The sequence below is a fragment of the Chaetura pelagica genome, unplaced genomic scaffold, assembly GCF_000747805.2.
Source record: "Chaetura pelagica isolate M959 unplaced genomic scaffold, ChaPel_1.0 scaffold528, whole genome shotgun sequence".
Lineage (NCBI taxonomy): Eukaryota > Metazoa > Chordata > Aves > Apodiformes > Apodidae > Chaetura > Chaetura pelagica.
This window is the reverse complement of record NW_009954306.1, coordinates 507,808-519,769: the sequence shown is the minus strand read 5'-3', so window position 1 is coordinate 519,769 and position 11,962 is coordinate 507,808. Positions and strand designations below refer to the sequence as shown.

Here is an 11,962-nt window from a genome sequence, read left to right as displayed (position 1 = left end):
ACAAGATTTAGTAAGCAAAGCAGGACAGAAACCTGCAGGTAAATGAACCCAGATTGAAATGCAACACAGACCATGATAAACTCAGCAGCACGACATCTAGAACTCAAGTAACAAACAAGTGATAGACATGATCCCTGAAAGAAAAACAAAACACCAGCTGGCAGCTCCAGCAGGGGCTGCAGCCCCAGCCAGCAAACTTCAGAAAAAAATCCAAGCTGGAATCTGCTCTTCCAACTAGTTACAATATCCCAGTGTGGGATTTCCAACCATCAAGAAATGAAAACGTGTGGTTCAATGTTTCTTAAAAGGTTTTTTGAGGGGGGGGGGGGAGGGAAACGACCCAAGTTATTTAAGGGATTGTTCTTACTTGGCAGGAATTACTCAATGAAATTTCAATGTTCTTTAAAACCTATTTACTTCATTCAGTTTTGAAGCAATTTGAACCTCCCACATTCCCACAAGCAACTACTGGTTTCTGGACTCCTTGTCCCCAGTCTAGTTCTGATTTAGTTGGTTATAAAAATCCCATTTGACAACATACCAGCCATAAGGGGGGAATGTGAGAGGCACTGCAGAAAATACCAGCAAGAGAAACCAGATGCACGTGCCTGGCTGGGCAGAGGAAACGTGGCTGGATTAGTCCAAGATCCTCTTCAATTACCTGAACCTTGTGCAGTCTGCAGGGACACTGCTCACAGGCATCACTGTGGCTTGCTGGGAGAACCAACACTGCATCCACAGTTACCACCAGAGACCAGGAATGTCCCCAGAGCTGCCAGGGTGACCACAGCCTGGCCCAGGGGAGCATCCGGCCTGGCCTGCCCCGTGGGATCCCACAAACTGGGGGGTTTGTCTGGACAGCACGGGGTGTATTCCCTGCCTCAACACTCACAGCAACAGTTCAGCTCTGCCCACATGCATGGAAGGTCCAGAACAGACCACGAGGACAAGTTGCACCCTCCTACTTCACCCAACAGTCCTTCCAAGCCTTCACTCCTTCTCAGCTACAAACCCTAGATTTGCTCATTTGAACCAAAGCTATATAAATATATTATTTTAAAAAACCCACAGATGCAAACATTTACCAAGAAAGGAAGAAGAGTGACAGTGAAATGAGGCCTTGTTATTGTCTGAAATCAGGCAAGCCAGGAAATTTCCTCAGAGAGCCTTGTCCATTTGTCCTGATCCCCGTGCCCAGCTGTTTACACGTCCTCCAAGCTGCCCAACATCCCCTTGTCCACCAGGTGGGCTTTGAGGGTGTTGAAGATGTGGAGCTGCTGGTCTGGCCGTAAGGTTAAGAACTGCTGGATCAGTTTGCTTGGGTTAGGACCTCTGAAACACACAAGCATCATTACCAGTGAGTCAAACTGCTAAGTCTTCATGATCTGGGAACCCAAGTGCAGCTTCATGGAAATAACAGCCCTGAAGCCACAGCTCACGTTGCCTGTTCCTTCCCCAGTTCTACCCAGGGATATTAGCTCCATTTGAGGTGTGAAAATGGATTGAAAATGCTGAACTGTCAAGAGAAAAAAAACCCTAACCCCTACCTGTTTCAAGATGGTTGTGCACCTTCCTTTATCAGAATCATGGAATCATTAAGGTTGGAAAAGACCTCCAAGATCATCAAGTCCAACCTTTAACCCAGCACCATCATGCCCACTGAACCATGTTCCAAAGTGCCATGTTTGCATGGTTTTTGAACCCTTCCAGGGATGGTGACTCCACCACTGCTCTGGGCAGCCTGTTCCAATGCTGGACCACTCTTTTTCAGTAAAGAAATTTTTCCTGGTATCTAATCTCAAACCTGTCAGCAGATGCTCCCCCTCAAAAATCAAAGCAGCCACATGAAAACAGTTCCTCAGCTCCTTCAGTACATCTTTCATGCACCTACAGGGGCTTTCTTCTATGCTTGGCTAAGGAATACTTGTTAATAATACAAAATCACATTTTTCTGTTCATTCAGCTCTGCAAAAGCTGCTCAGGGGTCACAGGGATGCAGAAGGAACATGGAGGAGTTCCAGAGGGCCTGGATTAAAAACACCAGGGGAAACAGGGGTTGTGTCTCCAGCTCTGCATTACCCTGCTGAAAGACTTCATCACACCTCCATATCCTCTCTTTATCTTGTACTTGGAGATGTTAATCTGTCTCTAATGATGAGCCTGCACCTCACTGGGGCTGGACAGGGCCCCAGAGCTCACCCCACAGCAAGAACTACCTGATGAAGCTGGCGATGTACACGTTCACAAAGGTGGCCATCAGGTACTGGCAGTCAAAGCGATCCATGATCCCCCCGTGCCCTGGGATTGTGTTGGCAAAGTCCTGTGAAAGCAGAAGGGATTTTTAACATGCCTGTTACCTGTACCTGCCATGACCTGTACCTGCCTGTGAACCTCTGAGCACAACACTCCTACCCTTGCTCTGATTCTTCCCGGAAAGCAAAAGTCAGGCTAAGGTTTAATCTCTCCCTTGTTGAAAAGTTTCTCCTTTATGAAGGCTACCAGTGCCTGAGGGACATCAAGGCTTAACTCAGCTCTGCCACTCAAAGGTCAAGGAAGGTTAATGTTTATCTCTTCCAACCCTGTCTTGTCTTTCAAAGCATCTTAACTGAACACAGACTGTTTATATGAAAAAACAGCCTGCAAGACATCAGGGGAAGCCTCAGATTGCAAAATTTCCTGACTGGGTCTTTCTTCCTCTACTTCAGGTTCTGCACCACAGTGGGGTTTAGAATATCAACGCTGAAATGTTAAGTTCTCTCCCCATTCAGTCAAAAAAAAACCCTAGATCCTTCCCCAGCATTTTATCTGTGACCAAATCTCTTCTTCCCCAAAGTTCCCAGCTTGCCACTCCTCGGAGCACAGGGACTATTTAGAGTGGTGCCAACCACTTAAGTCTTTCCTTTCTAAAATGTAAATGGCCTTCAGCATCCTCACCTTGATTTTGAAGGCTCTCTTAAATCCACTAGCAAAGAAGCCTCCAAAGGGCCCGATGAGGGAGGCAAAAGTGGACAGGGCAATGCTGTGGATCTGGAAGGGGTACATCCTGACTGTCTTCTGCAGAAAGAGAAACAAATCGAGATAGATCTTTAATGACAACAGCACTGTCCACAACTCACCCCTCTTGCTGTGCTCTCCAGCCTTTAGGCCAGTTGGTTTTCAAGTGGGTTAATGTCCCAGCAGACTTGGAACAGCTCCTTTGAGTCTTCAGCCAACGTGGAGCTGAATTCCCCCTTTTGATGGATGAACCATCATCCCCTGTCATGTTCCTTTGAAGACCCTGATCTCTTTCCTTGGTGTTCCTATCCCAACAAGCAAGATCAAATAACCACAGAGTCCTACCCAGCCCACCACGGACTGCAGCACCAGGGGGATGTTGTACTCCTGCAGCTGGAACAGCTCAGAGGGTTCACAGTCCACTGTGAAGCTGTTGGTGTCATTGTTGAACTCCACAGGGCAGGTGAAGCACCGGTACCCGGACATCACGTAGGACAGCTCCAAGGAGAGAGAAGAAGACACTCAGCAAGAGAGAGCAGGATTAATATTCTCCTGAGCAATGCAGCAGGGCTGGTCTCCAGGGAGAAGGCCACTCAAGGAGACCAAGCAAGGAGGGAGCCACACTCCCAGCTTCATTAAGAAGATTACTCTCCTGAGAAGCAGTAAGTGGCTAAAGGCAGACTAAGCATTTTGTTTGGTAACTGCGTCTGCTCAGAGCCTGGTACAAACAGGCTGAGACACCCCTTGGCTGAGGGGAAGGACACAGCCAGACACAAAGACCATCAAAAACCAGATAGGAATATTCCAGCAGTGATTTCCCCACACAGCCCTTGAAATGAGGGGCAGCATTCACCCAACAGCAGCAGAAAGGAAGTTTCAAGGATAATTATTGTAATAAACATGTCATAGGGTCTAACAGGGTCTTCCTTTCCTCCAGGGACCAGAGGAAACCTTCCTCCAGTTCACTGCTCCATCTGCAGGACCTGCACACAGCACAGCCATGGACCAGTCCAAACCCTTGGCAGTCAGGAAACTGGGAAATCTCTGACAAGAGCTGGGAGACCTTCAAGCTTGTGTGCATCTTACAGACAGACCCTGCCACCCTACAAAGGGAAAAGACCAAGGAAATAAGCACCACAATTGCTACTCACCAGCAGTCCAAACAAAACAGTGGAAAAAAATCCTCCAATAAAGCCTTCCCAGGTCTTCTTTGGGGAGAGCTACCAGACAGAGAGAGAAAGAGAGTTACAAACTACCTCCCCACACACCAGCACACACCTATGCAGCCTCCCTTTGCTTGAAGTTGATGCCAAAGAGCCAAAAAATAAGTGTTTGGTCAGAACCTGCCCCCAACATCTCAGTCTGCAATGGTTCACTTCACAGCCTCAAAGATGGGGACACACAGCAAGTTTAATTTGGAGAATGAAATCAGACCCACTAGAAGCCCAAAAATGGGAGATGACACAGGACTAAGACACAAAGAAGGCCAAAGTGTGTTTGACCCCCCAAAGTGTTACAAACCTTGATGAGTGGGGTGCGGCCGAAGAAGAACCCGAACATGTAGGCCATGATGTCATTGCAGATCACACAGGAAATTGGGACAATGAACCTGGGGGGGGGGAGAAGAGTCAAACCACTGCCAAGTGCCACCACCACCAGACAACTCCAGGATGTAACTAAATGAGCAGCTGCTTCATGAGATGCTTTGCAGCCCCACCCATCAACATCTCCCCATCCAATGCCGTGCAGGGAGTGACCACTCAAAGCTCCTAGGGACATCTGGGGGGTTAATCCCAGACTAAAAAGCAGGTTGTGTACCCAGAATGGTCTGATTTTAAGCATTTCTTTTGCTACACGTGACATGCTGTTAGACAGCCACCCCCTCTCCCCACAGGAGGCTGTGTTGAGCTGCTCCCCAGGCACTCCAGGCTGGCTGTGACACACAGAGGAACATGCAACCTTAGAGCAGCCCAAATGAGTTCCTGGCACTGCTGGTTCTGGGGAGACCACCAAAGGGGCTGCCCCTCTGCACTGCTGCTGGGGCAAGGGGGCAGTCTCTTTCCTTGCACAGTTCCTCATTGCCCCAAATCAAAGCACCTTCCTGTCCATGTGGCAGGTCTGGGTATAAAGGGAGAGCATCTACACAGGCCTGACAGTGCCCAGAAGGTCCCTGCACCCCACAGCTCTCAGATGCTTCTTTACAACGACTCTCTGTACTGCTCAAGTAGGACAAAGCAAGTTCTGAGTCACTGAGGTATCAATCTTTTGCTTTCCTATTCTGAACAGGTTGGTCCCCCATAGGAAGCACCTCGGAGGTGTTGAAGGGCAGGTTGGATGGGGCTTGGACCAACCTGGGCTGGTGGGAGGTGTCCCTGCCCATGCAGGGGTTGGATCTAGATGATCTTCTAGGTTCCTTCCAACCCAAACCATTCTATGATTCTCCCTGGCTGGTTTTTTTTTCTCTCAAAGAACAGTTTTAACTCAGAAGACAGTTTCAGGCTGCAGAAACCAAAACAACTCAGAACACAGGGCAACTCACCATATCATTCCTTCAAACAGGTTGTGAATGATGAGGTGTGACTGGGTAACAACAATTAGCAACGTCACATGGGTCCATCCAAACTGGAAGAGAAGACAGCATGCAGTCCAGCCTGCCTAGAGCCCCCTCATGCATTTCCAGCATGCACTTTTCCCAGGACAAACTCCCAGAGTCCCCAGGAGCAGGGAACAGCCACCCGTAGGAATTTATGGGCATGTTCTTCAGCTCAAGCCCAGAGGTGACCTTCACTGGGAAGACTTCTGCTGCACCAAATGCTCTTTAGCCCAGCCCTATCCCATACCTCTCACTCAGCCTTCTGACTATATCAGAAGAGGAGGGAACTGGTAGATACCCAAGCTGTGTGCTGGATACACTGGAAAGTGAAACCAGCTGATGGTCAAACATGAGCAGTGTCCTACTGGCATTTGGGGAAAGGGTCCTCAATCCAGGAGAGGGGCACACACCAGATTAACCCTGCTGGCCATCTACCCTCAGTGCTAGAGTCAAGGAGCCTCGTGCAGTCCTCTCAGCTGGCAGAAAGTTTCTAAACAGCACCCACAAGTGCAGAGATGAGAACACATGTTTGCAGGGAAACGTGGTCAGAACCCCCTTCCTAAGGCTCACAGGAGCTGATCTGCAGGCAGGTTACAATGCACAACCAGCACAGAAGCATCTATGGACACGTAGTCCTCTACACAACATCTCCAAGCAGCCTACACACCATTCCTTCTCCTGCCTCCAAGAGGGGGCAGCCAGGCCCTGCCTTTCACCTTACCATGTAGAACTGGAGGCGATAGTGTTTCTTCACCAGACTCAAGACAAACATGCAGAAACCTGACGAGACAGAAGAAAAGTAAACAGGGGGGAATGTATTTCCCACAGTAAGAAACACCTTCTTGCCATGACACTGCACAGCTCCTTAGAGTTTCACTTGAGTGAATCCAACTGCACTCAGCAATGCAGAGTGGAAAAACACACTGCTTTGGAAGTCACAAAATAGCATTGCCCTTCCAGCAACACCTGGACAGATGAACACTCAAGATGAGGTGGTTTTCTTCTACACAGCTTCATCTAGGAGATTTGCCACCACTACTCCAACCATGCTGCCAAGTTACAGCCTCACTGAGGAGCAGAGATATTTAGACACTGCACTGGACACGGTGCTCAGGACAAGAGTAGTTCAAGGAGATTTCTTCCCTCTAGCCCAGAAAAGTTAAAGCAACAGAAAATGTGATCCCTACCTGTCAAGTAGAGGGCGAAAGAAATGAAGCGATGGTATTTGCTGAGAATCCTCAGGGGCTCCTCTCTCTGGACCAGGGTGAAGAAATAATCTGTCACAGTCTCACCATAGAAAAAGTAGTTTACACACAGCAGGAAGTACCTGTGAAGGAGGCAGATGCTTGTGAGCAGGAACCCAAAAAGGCTTGTGGAGAAACACAGAAAGTGACTGACCCTGAAGGCCTCTGGTGCCCTGCAGACAGGCTGTCCTCAAGTGACAGCCAGAGCTTTATTTATCACTTTCATTTAAACACAAAGCATCCCAGTGCTGTGGATCAGAGCCCGGGGGTTTAGTTTTGGCCTTCAGCTGCATGAAGCCTTCTTGCCTTTAGGTGTCACTCCTCCACCGGCCTCTGCTCCCTCCTGCCACCACCTGCTCCGTGCCTGCTGAGAGCCCTGCTCCTGCCCCCCCCAACCCTCCTGTCCCAGTGCTCAGCCCTGTTCCACAACCACCTAAAAATCCCATCCCATCCAAGCAACGGTGTCCCTCTCTAAGCGGTGACACCAGTCAGTGATGTCCCTTGATCATGGGATTCCAATCTCTGCTCCATTAACAACAGGTCAAACTTTATCATTGCAGGCATGAGGTTTATGGGGGCTTTTCCTGGAGGTGGGCAGATGTTCCCCTTGTCTGCAGCTGCTGGCACAAGCCTGTGGGGGGAGCAGCCCCCTACTCACCAGCTGAGTGTCCTGAACCAGGGCAGGTCATACGAGTGGTACACGTTGTAGCCAATGGTGATGATCTCGTGGAAACATTTGATCTGGACACACATCACCTGCACAAAAGGACAATCCAGAAGCTATAATACATGTTGGTTAAGTATCTCCTTCCTCAAGGAGATAAAAAACATGCATGTGCAGAGCTAAAGATACTTCAGCAGTCACTGTCAGTCTGGCAGGAAGCTCCTGATCCAACAGAAGGAGCTCACCATGTTGCTCTTCCCTCTCCTTCCCTCTGCAGGAAATTTCTAACGACCCCTTGTATTAGTTTGAGCTGGAGCCAAATGCTGAGCCCCCTGGTGGGTGGTCACAGATTCCTTCCAGGTTTCCTCCATGGAGACGGAAATCCAGCAAGCTGAGTAAGGGTCTCTAAAATCTGAGGCTCTGAGCTGCCCACTGCAGCAATGGTCCCAATAACCTTTCCCCCTTTAGCTGTGAATGTCAGGACATCTCTCCTGGAGCACTTACTATCATCATTAAGACCATGGGTCCCAAGTAGATGATGATGAAGAAGAAAGTGATCATTGCCAGTGTGAGGATGCCTCTTACCCACCAATTCTTCCATCTAGGTAACAGAGAAGGGAAGAAGTTAGAGCAAGTCAAAACAAAGCAAGGGAGCAGGACAGCACTTCTGCTCTCTGCACATCATAGGAAGGAAACTGAGCTCTGGAAACCCCAAGATCACTTTTGGTGCTGCAGAGAGATTTGATCCACTGAAGAAGGCCTGGTTGCAGCCCCTGCAAGGCTACAGCTGGGTCTTCCCTGCTGTGAACCTCACTGAAGGCAAAAAGCACTGGCCAGGTGCAGAACATCTCCAAGGGCACTGAAATGGGACAGCAGAGTTTGTTCCTGTCCTTCTACAGGTTTCCCACACCTTGGACAAGCTCATGGTAAGTTCAGATAAAATAGTTTAATGCTCTGGTTTAAGCACTGGACCTGGTACAGGTGAGTTAATCGTTGCTGGAGTTGGGTTATGGTTGGACTTGATGATCTTAAAGGTCGTTTTCAACCAGAACAATTCTGTGAAAATGGAGACCATCACCCCTCTCTGCACTCCCTTCCAAGAAGAGCCATGGGCCCTGGTGTATTGTACCCTCACTTCTCTCCAGCAGATCCTGCCTGGAGCTTCTCACATCCTCACAGCACCCCCAGGACAGACACTTTCTCCCAGTATGTAAATAAGATGCTTTTTCCCCAGAGCAGCCAGTAGAGAACATTTCCAGCCTGTTCCTATATCTTGCCCTCATCAGCATGCTCTTCTCCCACCCTCCTGCAGAAGCAGGTCACACCAGTGCTCAAACACCACAGCTGAAGTCTTTGCTGAGACTGTCAAAGCTAAACCAACGTCTTCTGCTCCACCCAGACCTCTTTTCATGTCCCAAAACCAAGACTCCATCAAGGTGTCCTCTGCCCTGGTCACCACACAGGCCCAGCAGCCCCAAGCCCTCATCTTCTGCTTCCTGTGGCCTGGGGCACCTTCCTGGTGCAGGGAGGAGAGCACAGCTCCAAGCTTCCCAGAGCAGCTGCTCCAGCTCCTGCAGCCACTGCCAGGAACGATGCTTGGGGAGTTTTACCTTGAGGAGAGGTTGGAGAGGGCTCTGTTCAGGACCTCTGGAGTGTCATCTGACGTTGGCACTGGGGGAGAGCCTCCAAATTCAGATTTGCTTTCGCTGTCTGATGCTGTCTCTCCATCCAGCTTGTTCTCAGACTCTGACTCCTGCAAGTTAGAGGCAAAGGGAGTTACCAGACACACTCCTTAGAGAAGCTCAGACTGGATGGAACACCTTCCACCACTCTGCTTCTGCACACATGGGAGAGAGGAGAAAAAGTATTCTGGGTATGACATGGGGTTATATCCTTGAGGAACAACATCAAGGGGGTTTCTTAGGTGACATACATGGTGGGTTTTATGCTCCATCAGTCTCAGCAGCAGCCACAGAGAAGGACCTGCTCCTTCTGAACAGATAAGGACACCTCACAGCTGATTAATAAATATCTCCAAGTGCAGCAACAGCTTCAGGGACACAGGCTTGTTAGCAGGAATTTTTACAAGGTCTCCCAATCCCCAGGCAGATCTCCAAGTGTGCAACCCTGCCCAAATTAGACAGAACGAGAGGCCTCCAAGCAGACAAGGCTCAAGGCTTCCAGAAAGACTTTTCAAGTGCTGACTTTACATGCAGGCACTAAAAATAACACCCTGCCCATCTTCAAATAGCTGAAGAGGAAGAACTGGGCTTATCGCTGGGGTCCAACCATCCTGCCCGGCCACAGAAGAAACCTGATGTTCTACAAAGAAACACCAGCTGTCCCCACCCCTTGTGCTGCTCCAGCACTTGGCTCAGAGCAAAGTCCTGTATTTGGGGGTTAAATCAACACAGGAGAGGCAGGAGGCAACTGAGGCAACAAACCCGTGGTGGAAAAAGGATTAGGAAGGACCTTCTGGCTCCCAGGCAGTCCCTGCTCTCTCCTAGTGGCAGTTTTTCCTCCAGTCCAGCTCCTGAATAGAGAACAAATCCAGACTTGGACATTTTGCCTCCATTTCTAACAGAAGCTACAAGGATGATGAAGGGACTGGAACATCTGTCTGATGGGGAAAGGCTGAGAGACCTGGGGCTGTTCAGTCTGGAGAGGAGAAGACTGAGGGAGGATCTAGTTAATGTCTATAAATACATGAGGGCAGCAAGAAGGCAGGGACAAGTTCTTGTCATTTGTGCCCTGGGATAGGACAAGGGGCAATGGACTCAAACTGGAGCCCAGGAAGTTCCATCTCAACATGAGGAAGAACTTGTGTCCTGTGAGGGTGACAGAGCCCTGGGACAGGCTGCCCAGAGAGGTTGTGGAGTCTCCTCCTCTGGAGACTTTCAAGACCCACCTGGATGCCTTTCTGAGTGACCTGCCCTAGTTTTGGTCCTGCTCTGGCAGGGGGGTTGGACTCGATCATCTTTGGAGGTGCCTTCCAACCCTAAACATTCTGTGATCCTGTGATTTCAGTGGCTTCATCCTGCTCTTCAGACCTTGAAGCAAGGAAGGAAAAAGCCTGTCCCTGGGGAGTGCTGTGCATCAGGCAAGGCAGAGCCCTCACATTTGGCCTCATCCCAGGGGCTGTTTTCAAATCCCGGAAAAGTGTGTGTTTGCAGGAAAAGCAGGGAGGGAGCTCTGCAGACAAAGCCACCTCATCCCCTTGGGCTGCCCCACGCTTGGAGGTGGGGGGATCCCCACCAAAAGTAGCATCCCCTGGGACTGGTTTGGTGCAACCACATCGAGGGGGATTTGTAGTTCACTGGAGCAGGAAGACGTGAGTAGTTCCCTTACTTAAGGCAGGAGAAGGGAATTACCCCCAAGCTGTGATGTGTGGATGGCTGCAGGCCAGGTTCTTAAACCAGACAAGGACAGCTCGTCAGGTGGAGGCAGCTAAAAATAGGGTGGTGTTGTCAGAGAAATAGGATGGTTTTGTCAGGGATGACTTCTGGGTGCAAGCGAAGGACCAGCCGTGGCACCAGTCACACCCTGTGTCACTTCTCCCTCACTTCTTTCCATTCCCATCAGCTGGGAAAAGGAAAGAAAAACCAAACACCTCTCCCAGCACCCAGGGGGGTTTTGAGAGCTGGCAAAGGAACACACTACTTGGCTTTTTCTTCAGCTGTTCTTTAACTGACTGTAAAATCCAGTTGTCCCTTGGACTTCAGAAAGATTTAGTGCCATTCAGCTGGGAGCACACAAAAGATCAAATCCATAAGGCAAATGGAAGGGCAAAAAGACTGGAAATGATAAAAACCTCCCTGAAGACCATGTTTGGCATCTTACAGCAGAGCAGAGGTCAGGGGCCCTGTTCTTGAGCAGGTTTTGGGAAACCAGTGCACTGTGCTATACACACTACAGTCCACATCTCCCATTGCCATGTTTTCTCCAAGAAAAGGATTCTCTGAGGAATTCCCCTGTGAACAATCTAAGTAACAGGGAAAAGCTTCAGCTCCAGCCTGTCCAAACTTGTTTTCTCCTTCTGGCCTCCTAGATTACCTTTAGGAAACGGGGGCTTTGCTCCTCTTGGTGCACATTTCTAGAAGAAGAAAAATTAATGGGACTGATTCAAATCCAATGGGCAAAGAAGTGCTTAAGCATCGAGGGCAACCACTACCACCTGCAAAGGCTAAAACCAAAACATCAAGTAGATTTCTAATGCAGTCCCAGTATCCATCATTCCATGTAAAATTCCAGGCTCACCAGCCATCTGAGGAAAGGACTGAGCATGGACAGAAGGATGCAGATCCAAGCCAGCATCCCTGCCCTTTTTTTCCCCCAGAGGACCAGCTTTGCAGGGCTAAGTGCAAAGCAGGCAAATTATTCCTTGCCTGTAGCCCAGAGGATCAGAAGTTTTGCAAAGTGCTTGGAAACCAAAATAAGAGGAAAGAGCTCTGGGGCCTTCCTGGCCTT

General features: G+C 49.4%; 1 protein-coding gene across 1 annotated transcript; it reads right to left on the bottom strand.

The window, feature by feature from the left end:
• Window positions 1–1,028: 1,028 nt before the first annotated feature.
• Window positions 1,029–11,759, bottom strand: CDS2 (CDP-diacylglycerol synthase (phosphatidate cytidylyltransferase) 2). Its single transcript, XM_010003945.1, has 13 exons — window positions 11,753–11,759; window positions 9,106–9,283; window positions 8,000–8,096; window positions 7,490–7,587; window positions 6,775–6,914; window positions 6,309–6,367; window positions 5,534–5,616; window positions 4,516–4,603; window positions 4,146–4,214; window positions 3,340–3,492; window positions 2,935–3,054; window positions 2,217–2,320; window positions 1,029–1,332 (listed from the first exon to the last, which is right to left on the bottom strand). Exons 1-13 carry the CDS (start codon window positions 11,757–11,759, stop codon window positions 1,203–1,205), a joined length of 1,326 nt encoding a protein of 441 aa, XP_010002247.1. The 3' UTR covers window positions 1,029–1,202.
• Window positions 11,760–11,962: the final 203 nt, after the last annotated feature.

Coding starts and splice junctions, on each gene's coding strand:
- CDS2 (XM_010003945.1), bottom strand. Junction 6,368..6,774: donor TTTCGCCCTCTACTTGACAG/GTAGGGATCACA, acceptor CTGTCTCGTCAG/GTTTCTGCATGTTTGTCTTG. Junction 2,321..2,934: donor AGAGAGCCTTCAAAATCAAG/GTGAGGATGCTG, acceptor CTGCTTTCACAG/GACTTTGCCAACACAATCCC.